At 47.3% G+C, this 19,443-nt stretch overlaps 1 protein-coding gene across 3 annotated transcripts in view; it reads right to left on the bottom strand.

Moving 5' to 3' along the window:
- The window catches only part of gpc5b (glypican 5b), a 199,502-nt gene that overhangs the window by 25,138 nt on the left and 154,921 nt on the right, over nt 1-19,443 (bottom strand). For all 3 annotated transcript variants that reach the window (XM_064332734.1, XM_064332736.1, XM_064332737.1), the window contains one exon: nt 13,567-13,696. In XM_064332734.1, the coding sequence (XP_064188804.1) occupies nt 13,567-13,696 (130 nt within the window). The remainder of the gene's footprint in view (nt 1-13,566; nt 13,697-19,443) is intronic.

Genomic DNA, 19,443 nt, shown 5'->3' with positions numbered 1-19,443 from the left:
TTATTTCAATACATTTACTCTCATGCTTCAATGTTTTTTTATTTTTTTTTATAAGTAATCTAATTTTTTCTGAAAACCATAGGTGCCATAATTATTGGCACCCCTAAAAAGTATTGTAAGTGAAATCAAACAAAATGAAATTTTCAATACAATTTTACTTAATTTACTTCATCTCAGTCTAAAGGAACTATATTGTGTCATTCCATCACTTCCAGTTTCACTAGAGAATAAAAATGAGGTAACAAGCATACAAAATCCCTTTGTCATCCATCAGCATGGGAAAAGCCAAATAACTCAATTCAGAAAAAACAGATGGTAATTTACCATCACAAGTCTGGTAAGGGGTACAAAAAAAGACATACACGGTTAAACATACCACTTAGCACTGTAAGGGCAATAATAAAAAGGTGTAAAACATATGGAATGGTTGCAAATTTACCAGGAAGAGGAAGCAAGTGCATGGTGTCCCCACGGACAGTGAGGAAGATGGTGAGGGAGGCCATTAATAACCCAAGGAGCACTGTTTAAGAATTGCAGAGATTGGTTTGTTTCTTGCGGTCAACAAGTCTGAAAAAAACATAAAATGGCACCTTCCATAACTGCATACTAAGCATCTTTGGAAAGGTGTGGCACTGTAACAGACAGCAGTTACTAGACAATAAACAAAACCAAGAATCTGGAGCTTGCCAAACCTCCAGATGTAAACACCACAGAGACTTGAAAAATGGTAAATGAAGCAAGACATTTGTACAATTTATAATACAAGGAACTCACTGTTGCATCATTTTCAAGTGGGAATTACAATCCTTCTGTCAGTACAGTGGTCTACAATATCTAGGGGTCCAGAAACATATCCAAAATCTCTCCAAAAATGAATAAAATGCTTTATATCCATTATAAAGTATATAAATGAGCCCCTTATGAAGGTTTAAGATGAAACATTGATATCAAATTTAAAAATAATGCAAAAACATTATCACACAATGTGGTACAGTACCTAAATGTGTAATAATTAACTCTCATATGTTTTTCTGTGCTCTACAGTATGTGATCTTTTTTTTGTATGGAAACAATATTCAGCCGTCCACCACGTTTTGGCAATGTTCTAGTTCAGGTCACATCCAGTGCATTAAACACAAACACAACTTAGCTACCAACGAACACATACTTTACAGTGTGAAATATCCTCATTACAAAATACCACTAACCTATTTAAGAAAAGTTTAACAATTTCAAAAATAACCGTATATAACCGTAATATTTTCAGCAGTATCGCTTACATTTGGATGATGAAATCTTATCTGTGTTCTGTAGATAGAGACAGAGACAGAATCAATGCTGGCATTCCCCAGTTGTGAGTTAGTCCACAAAACAGTATATCAGCTAGGTCTGTCAGCAAACATGTGCCTTAGCCATGTTTAGTATTTCTCAAGAATAATAATATTTCCCAAAAAATTTAGCCAGGTGCAGTGTCTTTTACTGCTACCACAGACTCAACGCATAATGCATATAATGAGACAAAACTTTTGGTTACACGGAGCTCTAAAACACTATTCCAAAAGTAAAATTAGACATATTATACATTGTTAGACAGCTTATTCAGTCACCTATTGGATATAATGAGACAAAACTTTTGGTTACACTGAGCTCTAAAACGCTATTCCAAAAGTAAAATTAGACATATTATACATTGTTGGACAGCTTATTCAATCACCTATTGGACAGATTAATTGATGATCAAGCCAGATAGAACTACAAAGGACGACAACACCGTAAACAACACGTGTGGTATTATGCACAGCTATTTTGGAAGGTACCCAGGCATCACAAATGAATGCATATTTCACAAACGAATTGTCCAAGACAATATATTACCACTCAGTATCGAAAGGGACATCTCTGCACATAAAACCAATGGTAAGGTTGTATATTTATTCCATATTTAGTTGCAGATATTGACAGTAGAATGACATGGTATCATTTTCGAAAAATTTTATAATGAAAAAGTTTATTTCAGTGTTCAGTGTGCAGCGTTTTTCACAGCTGTACTGGCATACCTTCGGCTATTGTTGGCTTTATCTTGTTACTACAACGGAATACAAATTCTTAGTGATAAAAGAATGTTTTCATGTATCCCAGATAGACACTATTGCCCAGTGTGTCATGTGTGGGGGGGTGTAGTTACAGATGAGACTGCAGGGAAGGGGTTCTTGGTAAATGGACAACCAGCGCAACAATTTTTTTGACAATTTTGGCGCTTAAAAGCTCAGTCTTCGGTATAGTTGTCCTGAATCGTCTACTAATAAAGCTAGAACACAGAGTTTGTGTTTTTAACTCAAAATGTGGTTGCAGGAGCACAGAATGTTTGAATTGAGCAATCTAGTCATGCCAGCATGTCGACCACTAGGGACATTGTGCAAAGGGGTTAATGATACAAACCCCATCAGTGATACAGACATCAGCGGTCGCTAGTGAGCTATGAAATGCAGAACCATACCAACTGGATCCCACCCATACCCTGAGCAATTGGCAATTGCATGTTGCCCTTTAGAGCTACTGACCAGAGTCTGTACTGGCGTGGTCCGGACTCGACCCGAGACCGTGGGGCTCATCCATGCACCATAGCTCGGCGCCTTAACCGAATGAGCCACCCAGCAGCCGTCTGTTTTAGAATATAACGGAATTCACTGGAATAAAACTAGACTGGGAAGCAGTCTGGCAGCTCTGCAGCTACATGTGTGACACGCATATGGTATTTATCTGGGATTCTTAAGACTATCATCAATTGCTCCTGTTGTTCTTTATCAGACACAAAGTTTTGGAGGCCTTGCATCTCCTTCAGCAGGCAGGAAAGCCTTGTGATCTGTGCGTGCTGGCTCTCCTTTCGATGGGACATCATCACAGGCCTGTGGCTGCGCAGTGCAGCATGTGTGCTGTGAGGAGGGCCTGCGTATCTCAAACCGCACTCATACAGCGTGACATGATAATGGAAGAAGGGAAAGCCAAAGCTTCAGACCCTTTTCTACAACCCGCCTCCACAAAATCTGAACAAGATTTGGTTTCTAATACATTTACAGTCAAACTGGTATTTTTCTGACTGCTGTTGTGCAGGGTTACCTCAGTTTCGGCAGAAAGCGCTTGGGTACGGTTTGACACGGACAGCGCGTGACAGGGAGAATGGGGTGCCAGTGTTTGTTCCTCATAAAGGCCGGCTCTTATTACTCTCAGTGGCAAACGTGTGTAAAAGAAGCCGGCTGAGATGAGGAGAGGAAGAAAAGAGAAGCCCATAGCGTGTTCAGAAAGGAAGCGGATAACAGATGACAAGGTGTTCGGCATCTGAGCGTTTTGGCAGGGACGCGCACATTCCAGCAGCCTGCCCCTGGGGAGCCGGTGGGAGTAGGCGGCACGCACCTGTAGCGGGGGGTGTGGACCGGGCTCCGGGGTCCGGCACGGACCGGCTGTAATCCCACCGCAAGGTCCACGTTGGAGTATGCGGATATTACCGGCAGACCCTTTCATTTCCGATTCGCTGAGACCCACAACCCCAAGCTAACTGCCCCCTCCAGGTGGAATGAGGTGGGTAACGAGATGCAACACAAGGGGCAGAGGTGGGTGTGTCCTCACTGAGCTGAAATCAGACCACACCCAACCCTGGGCAGATTACAGACAGCCCACACTTCAATATTTAAGTGCCATTTGCTTTACTTGTCCAAACGACTAATGAAAACTCAACTGTCACTCATCAGCATTCGCCTCACGTCACGGTTCCCTGCCAATTATGGATTTCTGTAAAAAGGACTAAGCGCTTGCTAACGGGCCTAAAAAGTGTTGTATTAGTGCTAAGTGCTCACACAATGGGGGACCATCAAAGAGGCTTCACTACCATCTCCTTTATTTGAGAGCAGCTCCTTTACCCCGCGCATAGGCAGTTAGAGAGGAAGAACAGACCAGCACTGATCAGAGCTTTTCTTGCAGGAAATGTCAAATCTTGAGCTTTCCTGCTTGTTACACCACTGGCAGTAGCCAAAAACCACAAAACCAGTTACAACCTTCAGTTAGATCCAAATTGCCATTTACAACAATGCCCAGAGCCATTAAGGTGTGCAAAATCAGCTATTAGTGCAAAATATTGCTTCGGCCAAGCCAAGGGAAATTAGTCAGCGGCACAATCAGCAGGGTTTCAGTTTTATGTCCCGCGGTTTCCTGCGATGAAGAAAAGCTGTGAGCAAATACGAGCCTGCTCACAAAAACTGGTCCCGTGATAGGAGGCTAAGGCCCTCTCTGTATACTTTACACCACTCTGGTCAACGGATCCCTAGCACTGGATAATGGATACCAGTGATGTGCTGGTCCCCCAACAGTTCTCAGAATCCCCCAAAGGAGTGGCAGGAGCACATGAGGAAGAACATCACTGCTGCTAGTAAGACACTCCTGACCTTAATCTCAGTATCTGTCACTCACAAGCAGATAAACGCACACACACATACAACACACACACACGTGTATATTGTTAAACTCGTGAGGACTTCCCATTGACTTACATTCATTCCATAACCTCTAACCCTAACCCTAATCCCAACCACTACATGCCTAACCTTAACCCTAACCTTAACCTAATTGTAACCCTAACCCTAACCCAAAGTCCTAACCCTAAAACAGCCTCTTGAACTTGTGGGGACCAGCAAAAGGTTCCCACCTTGCATAATTTTCCTCATCTTTCTATCCTTGTGGGGACATTTGGTTCTCACAAAGATAGTAATACATGCACACTAACTCATGCACACACACACAAGCATATACACACACACACACACACACACACACACACGCATACAACACACACACACACTCATGTCGTGCGCACAGTGTATTCCTCTGCAGTCCAGCAGTGCCTGAGAGGCATTCTACGGTCCAGGCTTGTGATGAAAGAAATGTCTGAAGAAGCCTACATGCCTGGGAAAGGTAATTAATGAGGTATGACTGTTTATCCCCCCACATTTTTCACGGGCAACTGTTCTCTGTTCGTATACTTCTGTTTGTTTTTCCGTCATGAAAAACAAAAACTCCAGATGACAAAGCACCTGACAGCCACACCAACGGATGCGGTTCTCTTCACAACTGCAGATGCTCTGCCCAGAGATTACAGCAATGCATTCTGGGAATTCTACAGGAAATCTTTTGAGACAAAACATTATTGAACACTGGGTGCTGATTGTAGCCATCTGGCCGTTGAGGTCCTGTTTGTTCAGATGGTTAAATCAATCCCAGGTCTCAGGTGATCCTGAAAAGGGGACAGAGGAGCTTCCCCCCCACCCCCCGACCCCCCCCCCCCTTAACTAAGGCCCACATTCCATCTGCAACCCAATTACTTTGTAAGCAAACAAAACATTCCCGCAATATTGGAAATCACATTGTGACATTGTGAGAATGCCAAGGGCTCTCTGTCCACAGATCCCATTGGAGCATAAAAATTTCAGGCCTGAAAAAATCTGTATCCCATAATGACAGCCTGGCTCGACACAAGCTTACAAGAGCAGCATCTTCAGAGAAAGGTTCCCCTGAAAAACACGCCCATATAGAATGCCGGAGGGCAGGGAACAATAAAACCCAGCCAACTCCAAAAACGAATAGAAATAAAATTCTGTTGTGTTTCAAAGATGCGTCCAGTTCGGGAGAGAGCGGGGAGGCGGCCTCCCTCTTCCCGGGTCTGGCTAATCGGCCGGCTCGGCTGCAGAGGGGCGTGCTCTCTAAAATTTCAGTTGAGGGCGGGGGGGTGGGGGGGGTGGTGGCGTTAATTAACGACCCCTCAGCCGACCCACAGAGCCAGCCCATGTAAATAATTGATGCTGCAAATGAAGGCAGGCGGTGGGATTAGCTGGCGGTTTTCGGCGCTGTGGCTCTTTCTGTCCGCCTGGCGCTCTTTTGCTTATCTCTGTTTTCCATGCTGCTAGTGTCAGGGTATGGAGGGGTGGGCAGGGGTAAGGGGGGGTAAGAGAAAGGAAGAGCTGAAGCCGAACTCGTCACGTGGCTGTTGGTCAGGACGCTACTGTCACCTTCTAGTCCCACAGGGAGCTAAAAAATGAACAGGCTGTCCACCTTCTCTCCTCTCAATGAAACCTAATTTGGAAGCATCAGGACCAGCTTCCACAGAAACGGAGAAGCAAGAGCCAAAACTCCCAGAATCCCTTTAAAGTTGGGCCCCGCCTCACGGCTCCTTCCCTGACAGGGTATCTGTCAAGTTCACTCAGCCTGAGGGGTCCGGCGCAGTCTGTGTGTGTGTCTACATGAGTCTACGTGTGTGTGTGTGTGAGTGTGAGTCTATGTGTGTGTGTGTGTGTGTAAGTGTGAGTCTATGTGTGTGTGCTTGCGTGGATGTGCATGTGTGTCTGTGTGTGAGTGTAAACATATATTTAAACAAAATCCTTATCCCTTCCCCCCCACAGCAGTACTACCAGCATATCAATGATGCGCTCCTAGAGCCAGGTCTGAATACAGATACACAAAGCATTCTGGGAAACTTAATCTTTTTTAGTTGAAGTGAATTCCGTATTTACTGGAATCTAGTATCACACCAGGCCCACCAGTCCACTTAACAGCTAACTGGCAGCAGGACCAGCACCTTTCTCTCTCTCTATCTCTCTCTCTCTCTCTCCCTCCAACATGGACAGATGCCACAGAGACAGCTGCTTAATCTCAAGGAATATCAGTCACTAACAAACAGTTAAATGCACATGTGTGCATACACACACAGACGTGCGCACACCCACCCACACAGACGTGCGCACACACACACACACACAGACATGTGCACACCCACACACATGCACATGCCCACACACATGCACGCACACACACACAGACGTGTGCGTGGCCACACACACACATCCTGCAGCCTGCAGTAGGGACACCCATTCCAGCTATGAAAGCTGTGATTATTTCCCATGATGCAGTTGCCGGGGCCAGATGTGACAGACACACAGGGCTCTGAGGCAGCGGCAGGGTCCATGTGCCATATCACAACTGTTCACAGCTTGTTTAGAAAAACAACAGTTAGGCCGCCACCCTCCCACTGCCTCCTCCAATAACTCTGTCCTTCGTTTCTGAGAGTTTGTGCAGAATCTACATTAACGACTGGCAGAACAACAGCGTCCATCAGCGAGGTCCACATCCAGCCACAGGTCCGTTCAGTGCTCAGGACTGGGAGGGAGCGGAGGCAGATTGGCGTACTGGCACGTCATATTTCATGCCTTCAGATAATGGTGCTGGCTCCGATTAGGGCTAGAAATCAACATGTAGATTTAGCACAGACAGGCTGGACAGTGACATCACTTACCACACTGTACTTCACATGGCCATTAGTGTAATTTACCTCATGAGCACAATTAGCAACCTGACTGATAATTAGCAACTGGCCTGTTAATTAGAAACCAGACTGTTAATTACCATGAGCACATTTAGCAACCGGACTGCATCGGCATTGGCCACATGGAAACTCCAGCATGTGGGGGCCACATCCTGTTTCTCCCAACAGCTCTGGACTGCACACACCATCCACTCTGAGAGACCAGCACCTCCAGACTGAAGATTGTTCACAACATGGCGAAGAAGTAAAAATGTTGAACATTAAATGCTGAAAGGCTACAGCTTTATGCTGAATAATATGGCAAATGACTCCATTTCAGCCTGGAATTGCATGGAACGTGAACACCCAAACTGGGTGGACTTCTGGTTAGAGATGGCTTGGGTTATTGTGCCAATGAAACCTGCCTAGAGCTGCCAGTCTGGATGCTTCACGTGACTGAAATCAGTGGAATGGGGATGAGGGGTGGCGTTACGGGCCTGTCGACCCAGACACAACATTATCTGAGACTGCATTTAATCCCACAAACTCAGATGCCGAAGTGCTGCAATCAGCGCGGGGGCGAGTGATTGGACGGAGTTACTCGCCGTTTACTCATTCGGGCCAGGGTGACGCACTTAAGATTCAACGAGTCCTTCAGTTTTCTCTCTCTCTCTCTCTCAGATCAGGATTTGAAAAAGGTGAAACGGGGGATCGGCGACAATCAGCGGCTAAGGGAAAATGACTCCCTCGACGTCAGCAGAGCTCCGATATCTGCTCCCCGCAATCCCCGTGAAAACGATATTTGTGCCGTGTGATGCTGACAAACCAGCCTTTTCAGTAAACCTGTAAAATAAGCCAGGGCTGCGCAACTGCAGCAGTCATTGGATACGACACGGTGATCCGGCCGCCGCTTGCGTTTTTGTCTTTGCGTGAATTTATGAGGAGAGGCAATGCGGATAACTTCGCTCTCAGGCTCCATTTTTGTAGTGCGCGGTGGCGCGCGGCTCCACTGCTGCCATCCATCACTGGCTGCGGGTAGCAGCTGTTGCTGGGGCGCAGCTTTTTTTTTTGATTGACACGTATCGTAAAACTCTCTCGCGCTCAGCCCGGCCTGAAATGTAGGGAGTGACACTTCTTCCATCATGGTTCTCTTTGTTGGCGCACAAAACAGTGACGGGTGTCATTATGCTCACACCGCAAATAAACACGCACAGGGACAGAGAGAAAGAAAACAGACAGAGTCAGAAATGGAGAAAGAGAAGGAGTTCAGCAAATTGAGGTGACATTCGCAGACAAACAGGAAGATATACAGAGTGTATATTTGCGGCAGTTTATTTCAGACCAATGACAATACTTCCAGAAGCTTCTAAATTTTCCCCTTACATAACCAGGATGCTAAATTACATGGCAACAGAAGCAGATGAAAGGTGAAAGACACTAATCTAAATCTAGTGTGTTCTGAGTCTGAGCACGCACATCAGTAGGGACTATTCTAGAAAGATCCTGCACCAGGACTCAGAACGAAACAATGCTGGTGGATGTGGCACTGAATAAATAAATAACTCAAATGTCCAGACTATTAAGAATGTTCGTATACACCGGTTACACTTGGATGTCAATTTATACAGCTGGAGCTTTCTCATTGCCCCATGCTTTGTCCCTGCCAGGATTCAAACCCGTGATACCACGGTTGTGGCGCCAGTGCCGTGACTGTGACTCAGCACAGCTGCCTGGCGACCATTAGACAAGCCCACAAAAGCAGACGCACAGCTGCAGCCTGTTACCAAGGGACCTGAAAAAAACTATGAACACCCCTCAACACCACCCCAGCCTGTATTACCCACCCATTGTATAACAGGATCCACTGCCCCCCCCCTTCCCACCTACCAGCATAGACTCTAAGCTGCTGTTGGCAGAGAGATAAGACCATTGCTACGAAGCCAGGAATCATGGGAAGAGACAGACAGCCATGGATTCACTGCTGCTGGTCACTGCCTGTACAGACCATTTGACCATTCGGCCATTAGCATTTACAGGCATCACTTTAATTTTAGTGTATTTTAATTTTTTTTTAAAACAGAAACAGAAAAAAAGAGTACAGCGAAGAAAAAAGTGTAAAAAATCTTTACACACAGGTAAAAGAATTGCTGATCTTTCGGAAATCACTGAGCTTCATTACTGTCTTTCGGATGAGACGTTAAACCGAGGTCCTGACTCACTGTGGTCATTAAAGGTCCCATGACACTTACACTAAGAGTAGGGGGTCCCCGGTGTCCAGGCTAAATCCCAGATCTGGCTCTCGCAAAACTTACCACCAAAACCATCCCCAGATTTAATTAGCTAAATAAATGTTCTCTCCCTCTCCACCTTCGCTAATGTGTGGTGGGCTTTCTGGTGCAAAATGGCTGCCGTGCATCACCCAGGTGGGTGCTACACATTGGTGGTGGGTGAGTTCCCCTTCACTGTAAAGCACTTTGAGCATTCAGAAAAGTGCTATATAAATGTAAGGATATTATATATATTACCATGTTCTGGCCAAGGAAAGTGTTTTTTCAACCATGTACTTATTTCATACATTTTTTAATTTAACTCAACGAGGGAAGAAAACTGCCTTGAAAAAAGACCAAAGCTTCCCTTTTTAGTCGTATAATTCAGGGAGTTGCAGTTAGAGGAAAATATAATTTAACAGAAAAGGCTGACATCTCCCTTATTTCTGAGAACAGAAGTAGATTGTGTTGTGTTCATACAATAGGTGTGTCTGTGTAAGTCTGTGTGTGTGTATGTGTGGGTGTATATATGTGTGTGCACGTATGCGTATGCATATGTACATATGTACATATGCGCGTGCCAATCTGTTGAGCATTTTTAGCTGACGGCCATATCCATAGAGACAGTAAGGCTTGGCCTTGGATGAGGCTATCAGTGAAACCCATCTTAAGCCCTTAAGTCTGCTCCCACCATCCAGCACAAGCCACAGGCTGCATACTGCATACTGTTCCTGCTGCTGATTAATCCAAACTAAAGCATAATATGGAAAAATGTGGGGTATAGGTTGTGCTGCGTGTTCCAAGCCTCATTATTTGAGATAAAGCACCACAGTCATAGTCATAAAATGCTGTATCGCAGCTGTGGCAGTTATTGCTGTACATACATTAAGTGTAAGACACAAATAATAAGGTATATGCTTGTAATACTTGACAATGTGCTGTGAAAAAACTACTCACTGCATTTATTATCATCATATCAGAAGGCTTTATGTTTAAGGCTTGTTTGTTTGTCTTATTTTCATGTTGAAATTATTATTTTTTCTCGAGGGATTTAGTCAGCTATGTCAGAAGACAGCAAAGAATACTCAACTGTTTCCCACAAAAACACAATATATGATTTTATGAATATTGAAGTCACCCTGAATTTATTCTTTTTCTGTCGGCTTCCCTCTGGAATACATCCCACTCACAAGAAGGAAAACGGGGGGAAAAAGCTAAGAAAACACCTGCGCCCATTAAACATAATTTACTGAGCACCTGACAAACGGCAGGTTGAGCTGTTTTTGTCATGTAAACAGGTGGTTTACACTGGTGGTAAGCTGGTTTGGAAAATCAGGACTGAGGCTTTTATTCGATATCGGACGGCCTTTCAGACCCAGTGGGTAATACGGCCCAAAGGGCAGCCTCCGGGGGGCGTTTCTTCACACAGACAGGCCCCTGAAGAGCGGGAGCAACTCGCCGCTGAGGCCAGCTGTTTCCCGCCACGCTGTCCTGTCCCCGGTCCCCCCGGTCCATCTGGAAGGGTCTTAATGAAGCAGAGACAGGGAACGGGCGAGCTCTCGGATCAACCCCAAACGTCGCCTGGCGTTCATTCCCAGGTGTGATGCATGGCAACTCGCTGGAAGGTTAAACACCTCGGAAGGGGGCGTGATTTATCGTCCGATTTTCTATGGCAACAGCTTGTGTCTCGTGGGGTCAGAGGGGAGACATGAGGCACCTTCTTCTATTGTGCTTTTCACGGTCTCTATTGAGGAAACAAAACCACTGGGAATCTGAAGTGATCATACACAAACCAACCTGAGGTCAGGCTCAAAAAGAAAAAAAACACACAGGCAAAATATATTAAATATAAAACATATCTGCTTATATATACTATTTGACCAAAGGTATCTGGCCACTCCTTGGTCTGGGGACTTTTTTCATGGTTTGGGCAAGGCCCCTTAGTTCCAGTGAAGGCAAATCTTAATGCGACAGCATACAATCAGATTCTGTGCTCCCCCAACAGTTTTGGGAAGGCCCTTTCCTGTTTCAGCCTGTCAGTGCCCCCGGGCACAGAACAAGGTTCATATAGAAATGGTTATGTCAAGAACAATGTAGAAGAACTTGACTGGCCTGCACAGAGCCCTGACCTCAACCCCATCCAACACCATTGGGATCAATTGGAAACCCAACTGTGAGCCAGACCTAATTGCCAAATCAGTGCCCAACCTCACTAATGCTCTTCTGGCTAAATGGAAGCAAATCCCTACAGCAATTCTCCAATATCTAGTATAAAGCCTTCCCAGAAGAGTTGAGGTTGTTATAGCAGCAAAGGGTGGTTTTAATGCCCATAACTTTGGATGAGATTTTGGATGTCAGGTGTCCACTTTTGTCCATGTAGTGTATTTAATCCATATTAAAAGCATTGATGTTTCGTCATGGTATAGCCTCCATCAAAATTACTCAAACGATTGCAAACCACTAAAAGAAAACCCCATTCTAATTCAGGGTGTGGAGAATTTTGCCTGCTCAAGACAAAATGGAATGCATGTGGGTTCACAAAATGAACCCACATGCATGGGCGTTAGACACCAAACACACAGTCACTGGACCAGTCTACTGCCCCTCTCCAAAGACAAGTCGTTTTGCCACAGTTTGATACCAGCGAATCACGACAGTTAATTTCAGTGTTGGCCCCGGGATTGGTCACAGAGGCCACTAATGAGCTGCTGCCCTTGTAGAACTCAGCATATGATGCCAGATGAACCAAACAAAGCCAGACAGCCACGCAACAATTGAGGGAGAGCGCATGAAGAGAAGGGCACCACTGGCACTCAAGGCATAATATACATTATTTTTAAGCACGGCAAAAGTCAGTTGATGTACTACTGGTTGTTAACACAGTGGGGGGTTTTTTTTTTTTAAAGTTGGATCAGACTGCTGCTGGTGATTCATAATAATAAAAAAAGAATGCATGGCATACTATAAAAAAGCAGCATTGCATAATGAAATAAGTGCACTCCTTCATTCCGCACTGATAATTCTTTGTTCTTCATGGGCACACTGAGCTAAAGAAGCTTCCTGTAGAGTTCCGTTGCTGTGTGCTGTCAGCTGAGAGGTGTATTAGTCATAAAAAAGTGACCGGACAGCCAATCACAGAGCCAGCATTGCTCTGAACTAAAGTTAAGTTGATGCAGCCACTTGACAGTGCCGTGGTTTCGTGTAGTCCACCTCTGGCACACCAGCCCATTTGTATGCAGGTTCATAAAATGACAAGCAAAGGTCTTTGTGTATACCAGGGATCGACTGCGCATGTGAATGGGGAAAGACCCAGGGGCTTATGAATATCCTGTATGGTAAATCAGTGTGTGAAAATGTTCCTGTTTAGAGATCAGTAGGACACACAGAGTCTTCACCTCACATGATATAACACAGACACGCAGGAATGCATGTACACGGACACACACAGACACACACGCATGCACACACATGAGAACCTGAGCAGCACACACTTCTGGGAGTTTCTAAGGCAGGTGGGAGGGGTGGATGAGTCAGCGGAGATTACAGAAACTGGGGGAAAGATGAGAAAGTGATGCAGACTGGGGTGGTCTATCAGGAAGACAGTAAAGAGAGGGATGTTGGTTTTGGGTGTAGGAATAAGGGGTATATGAGGATTATGTTATGGAGGTTTGAAGACAGTGGGGTTGAGTTGTGGTTGATGTTTGGAGCAGTGGGGTTAGCAAGGGGCGTGGGGTTAGTAAGATGATAAGAGTGGCATGTGCCTCTTGAGTGGAGGTTGTGAGCAATGTGGTGTGGGGTGCAGGATGGAGATGTGCATTCTGGGAGCTTCACAGAACACAGGGGGCATGAGGTAATGGAGATGGATGAAATGCAGCACAGGGGTGCTTAGGGCTGGCGATGGAGGAGAGAGGATGAAAACTGAGGAGGAGGATAAGGAGGGAGGAGAGGAAGACTCACCGTCTGCTTTGTCCCCAGAGCCCTGGCAGCCGTCCTCGTCGTCGCAGTCACCACTGCCCTCTGGCATTCCGCTTCCCCTCTCCACCCACGCTCCCCTGTCCCTCTCCCGGGGGGTCTTTCCCTGCATCTCCTGCCACAGACACCACAGGCCCGTGTTAGCGGGTCAAAGGTCACCCATAAGCTTCAGATTGGGGCCATAAACATACCCATTCTGTGTAAAGCCATCTCTTTGTCATTTTACATGAAGTTATATATGAAGCCATTTTTTAAATGAGCTCTCCAGATTAAAATATGTTCCACTGCTAATGCCGTGTGGTGTACCTTACTGGACTGAATGCTGGATACCAATACCACCTTCCAGATGAAGAACAGGCTCAAAACCACCTGGCAACACCCCCGCTCAAAACACTGGCACCTCCTGGATTACATCATTGTCCGTCAAAAGGACAGACAGGATGTTCTCATCACCCGAGTCATGCACAGGGCTGAATTTTGGACTGATCATCTTATGGTCAGATCCAAACTCCTCATAGATATTTGTGGCAAACACGCCTGCCACAGGCCACCGAAGTGGCTTTCTTTGGGGCCCTCCAGCACAGAGACACAGGGAGATGATGTTCCAACAGTCCAGATTTTATTAACGAGGGTTTGGCAAGATGTTAACGCCAAGGAGCAGATGTTAAAACAGTCATGACCGAAGCTCCCCTGTGTGGGCGGGGATGGCAGATTTAACCTGTGCGCAGTGATTACCTCACTACGCACAGGTGCAGCCACTCCTGTTCCTGGGTCCAATTAGCCTGGCCAATTATCTAATTCTTAACCAATTATCCAACTGGCCAGGTCTAATTAGCTTGACCCAGGGCAGGTGTGGCTGCTTAAACCAGCCATCCCCACACCACATACCCCCAACGCCAAACTGAGGCCAGGGAGAATCCCTGGCCGAAGCCTACTCCCCCCCCAGCACTCCAACCAAGCAACAAAAAAACCAAAAACACAAAAAAAAAATCCAAGCGCCCTTAACACTTTAAGGGCCCCGGAACAGTCCAGTACAGTCGTGACCCTCCCCCGGATGATGAGGCAGCCCTCCCCCCTCCTCCCTCTCGGAGCGCGGGGAATCCTGTGCTGCTCGGCTGGCTGGTGGGGGTGTCACCGGCTTGGGCTGTTCCAGGGGCTGTGGTGGGGTGGCTGGGCTGGTGGGCTGGTGGGCTGGCCTTCTTGTGGCGCTGGGGACCAGGAACCCTCGTGGCTGTGGTGGCCGCCAGTCGGCACTGCTGGAAGGCTGGTGCAGGCTTTCCCCCTCACGGGCTCCGGGCAACCCAACCAGGCCGAAACAACGAACTAAAACCACCAACAGACAAGAAAGGAAGCAATACGGCGTGGCCACTGCTTGTGCGCCGCCCGTAGCTGACCCGCCTTCCCGGCCAAGTCCAGCTCACGGCGCGACCACCTCTCGTGCACCGCCCGTAGCTGACCTGCCTTCACGGCCAGGTCCAGCTCCCCAGCGTCCCAGCTGAGGATCGCTTCCTTCCCCCCCCGTGGTCATCTCCCGCTCCCCGTTTTTGGCCTGGAGGATCCACCCGAAGCCCTGTCGGGAACACCTCAGCTGTCCCTCCTCCAGTGTGCTTCCTGGCTGGCCCTCCTGTGCCTCTTTCTTGTGCCGGAGCGGCCCCACGTTGGGCGCCACTGTGGCAAACACGCCTGCCACAGGCCACCGAAGTGGCTTTCTTTGGGGCCCTCCAGCACAGAGACACAGGGAGATGATGTTCCAACAGTCCAGATTTTATTAACGAGGGTTTGGCAAGATGTTAACGCCAAGGAACAGATGTTAAAACAGTCATGACCGAAGCTCCCCTGTGTGGGCGGGGATGGCAGATTTAACCTGTGCGCAGTGATTACCTCACTACGCACAGGTGCAGCCACTCCTGTTCCTGGGTCCAATTAGCCTGGCCAATTATCTAATTCTTAACCAATTATCCAACTGGCCAGGTCTAATTAGCTTGACCCAGGGCAGGTGTGGCTGCTTAAACCAGCCATCCCCACACCACATACCCCCAACGCCAAACTGAGGCCAGGGAGAATCCCTGGCCGAAGCCTACTCCCCCCCCAGCACTCCAACCAAGCAACAAAAAAACCAAAAACACAAAAAAAAAATCCAAGCGCCCTTAACACTTTAAGGGCCCCGGAACAGTCCAGTACAGTCGTGACCCTCCCCCGGATGATGAGGCAGCCCTCCCCCCTCCTCCCTCTCGGAGCGCGGGGAATCCTGTGCTGCTCGGCTGGCTGGTGGGGGTGTCACCGGCTTGGGCTGTTCCAGGGGCTGTGGTGGGGTGGCTGGGCTGGTGGGCTGGTGGGCTGGCCTTCTTGTGGCGCTGGGGACCAGGAACCCTCGTGGCTGTGGTGGCCGCCAGTCGGCACTGCTGGAAGGCTGGTGCAGGCTTTCCCCCTCACGGGCTCCGGGCAACCCAACCAGGCCAGTTGGGTGCAGCCACTCCTGTTCCTGGGTCCAATTAGCCTGGCCAATTATCTAATTCTTAACCAATTATCCAACTGGCCAGGTCTAATTAGCTTGACCCAGGGCAGGTGTGGCTGCTTAAACCAGCCATCCCCACACCACAATATTCAACCCCGCCGCCCAAGGACAGCCTCAAACAGAAAACTCAACTGCACAGCACTGAACAACCCCACCACCACAGGCAACCTCCGACGGCTCCTTGCAAGAAACCTTGATCAAGTTCCGGAGGAATCCACTGATTGGTCAGCTCTGCGCACAGCTATCCACGGTGCAGCATCGGAAGCACTTGGTCTGCTAAGGAACGTCACCAGGACTAGTTTGATAACAACTCTGCCGAAATACAATCACTCCTGCAAACAAAACATGAAGCCCACAAAGCTCTCCTGTCCAACCCTGGATCCTCCACCAAGAGCTGCGACCCAGCGTGCTCTCCGGATCATGGAAGACACCTGGTGGGTGCAGAAGGCTCAAGAAATCCAAAACTTTGCAGACCCAGTGCTTCTATGATGCTATCAAAGCCTTATATGGCCCCAGGGAACAAAGTAATGCCCCTGTCCGATCAGCAGATGGGGACACTCTTCTCAAGGACCGTCATGAGATCCTTGGTCGCTGGGCGGATCACTTTGAGACCCTCCTCAACCACACCAACCCTGTTGATCTTCACATCCTCAATAAACTTCCAGATCTTCCACAAATCCTGCATCTCGACACTCCTCCACAGTTCTTTGAAACCCGCCAAGCCATCAGGGGCTTGAAGAACAACAAAAGTGCAGGACCTGATTGCATCTCCTCACACGCTGCCTACACCTCCTGATCACAAACATCTGGAAGTCCAAGATCCTCCCGCAGGACTGGAAGGATGCTAACATTGTGGTCATTTACAAACAGAAGGGGGACAGAGCAGTTTGTGGGAACAGCCGGGGAATCTCTCTCCTCTCCACTGCAGGGAAAGTGCTGGCAAAAATCATGCTCAACAGACTGGTGGAACACATTTCGGAAAGTGCTCTCCCAGAAACACAAAGCGGTTTCCGGAAGTCTAGATCCACTACCGACATGATCTTTGTCTTACGGCAGTTACTAGAGGAGAGCAGAGAGCAGCGCAAAGACCTGTACATAGCCTTCATCGACCTCAGTAAAGCCGTTGATACCTCAGTAAAACCGTGAGATGCTCTGGAAACAGCTCTCCAAACTTGGGGTACCACCCAAGTTTCTCTCCGTCCTGCAGCAACTGCATGATGGCATGCAAGCCAGAGTCCTTCAAGGTCGACGTTTGGGTGAAGCAAGGCTGTGTCTTGGCACTGGTCTTGTTCAATCTCCTCCTCTCAGCCATCACCCACCTCTTCCATCATGCCCTGGGACACAGAGATGGAGTTCACCTGGAGTACCGCCTTGACGGAAGTCTATTTAACATCCGACGGCTCCAGGTCTATACAAAGACAAAGACCTGCCAAATCTGTGAGCTTCAATACGCAGATGACTGCGCTCTCCTGGCACATAGCCCAGAGTCCATGCAGCAGGCCCTAAACACAATTTCCGGCCTATATACCAGTCCTTTGGTCTCCAGGTTAACATTCAGAAAACTGAAGTTTTGGCACAATTCACTATCCAACCTCCTTCACCCCCCAGCTTCCAAATCAATGGTGTTCCACTCAAAGTAGTGGGCCAGTTCGCTTATCTTGGCTCCACACTTTCCTCAGACTCCTCCCTTGACAGTGAAATGAACAGCCGCATTAACAAAGCCTCATCAGCCTTTGGGCGCCTCCACAGAAGGGTTTTTGAAAACAAAAACCTGAAGGTCAGCACCAAGGTTGCCGTATATAATGCGGTATGTGCCTCCACTCTGCTCTATGGGGCAGAAACGTGGACCCCATACAGGCGGCACGTCACAAACTTGGAGGCCTTTAACATCCGATGCCTTCAAAAGATCCTCGGCCTGACTTGGGAAGATCGAATCCCCCATACTGAGATTCTTTCCATGACCAACTCCATCTGCATGGAAGCAGCAGTGGCTAAAAAACATCTTCGCTGGATAGGGCATACTATCCGCATGCCTGGCCACCGCCTACCCCACCAAGCCCTGTATGGGCAACTCAGCTCTGCAAAACGGGCCGCTGGCGGACAAAAGAGGTGCTATAAGGACTACACCATTGCATCCCCCGGAGCAAGCGTCATCATCGGGCATGATGGACAGCTAACAAGAAAAGAATGCTGGAGTAAACAGCAAAAAACAGAAACTGAGAAATTAGATTTTCAGTTTTTACAGCACAATAAAAATCAAACACAACAGTCCCCTCGACCGGTCAAATTTTATAAACAATGTCCAGAAATTAATATTTCACATGCCTCTCTTATGAGTAACATTACCCCTGATTCACCGTGTTTTGAGTCTTGGAAATTTCTACAGCAGTGGTCTCCAACCCTGGTCCTGGAGAGCTACAGGCGTCTGCTGGTTTTTTATTTTCACCTTAAATTCAGCACCCAATTGAGATCCAAGACACCAGGTGAGTTGAGTTAACTGTGTAATCAACTGCTCTAATTGATTCATGAAGTGCAGTCACTATGAAAACCAGCAGACCCTGTAGCTCTCCAGGACCAGGGTTGGAGACCGCTGTTCTACAGAAACTGGGAGTGGCTAATCCTGGTCATGAGCACTCCCAGGCTGCCTTCCAAGCTCAAGGTTCATCGGCAATTTGAAAATAATACAATGGAATTCTTTGTTAAAGATGAATAAAACAGAAAATAGATAAGGATGATAAACACAAAACAAAATGCAGGCCATACATACTTGAAAATAACACAGGGGTGTTTGTGCTCCTGAAGAATAAAAGAATAATAAATGAATAATGTTTGCAGTCAGGCATTCAAACAGCAGATAAAACTGTTCCTGAACCTGTGTGTGTTTTAAGGCTCTGGCATCTTCTGCCAAATGGATAGGGGTGAAAACCATTTCAAAACTAGGTGACAGGGTGATAGCACTTAATGTGACTGATCAATTAAAGTGATTGATGTCCAATCATCGATTGGACAATGATGTTTGATGATTAACGATTTATGTTAATTCACATCACAGTCACCTATTCTGTTGGCCTGACTTTCTGAGTTACTGACTTTTAGGTGAGCAGTGAGAATGACCGGCCCCATGGCTCTGTGAGTGCAGGGGTACCTGCAGAGCCAGAAAGGAACCCTCCCCCTTAAAAAAAACAACCCAGGGGTGGCGGACACAAGTTGAAATAACGAGCGGCTTTATGTGAAGTACTTCTCGCCAATTAGACCCACAGAGGAAGAGCGGAGCGGCCACGCCCTTTGTCCCCCCAGCTCCTCCGACATATCAATTGGGACTGACATCACCAAGTGATGAAGCTCGT

This window comes from Anguilla rostrata, chromosome 4 (genome assembly GCF_018555375.3).
Source record: "Anguilla rostrata isolate EN2019 chromosome 4, ASM1855537v3, whole genome shotgun sequence".
Lineage (NCBI taxonomy): Eukaryota > Metazoa > Chordata > Actinopteri > Anguilliformes > Anguillidae > Anguilla > Anguilla rostrata.
Note: the sequence above shows the minus strand (reverse complement) of the source record. Positions and strands in the feature narration are given on the sequence as shown.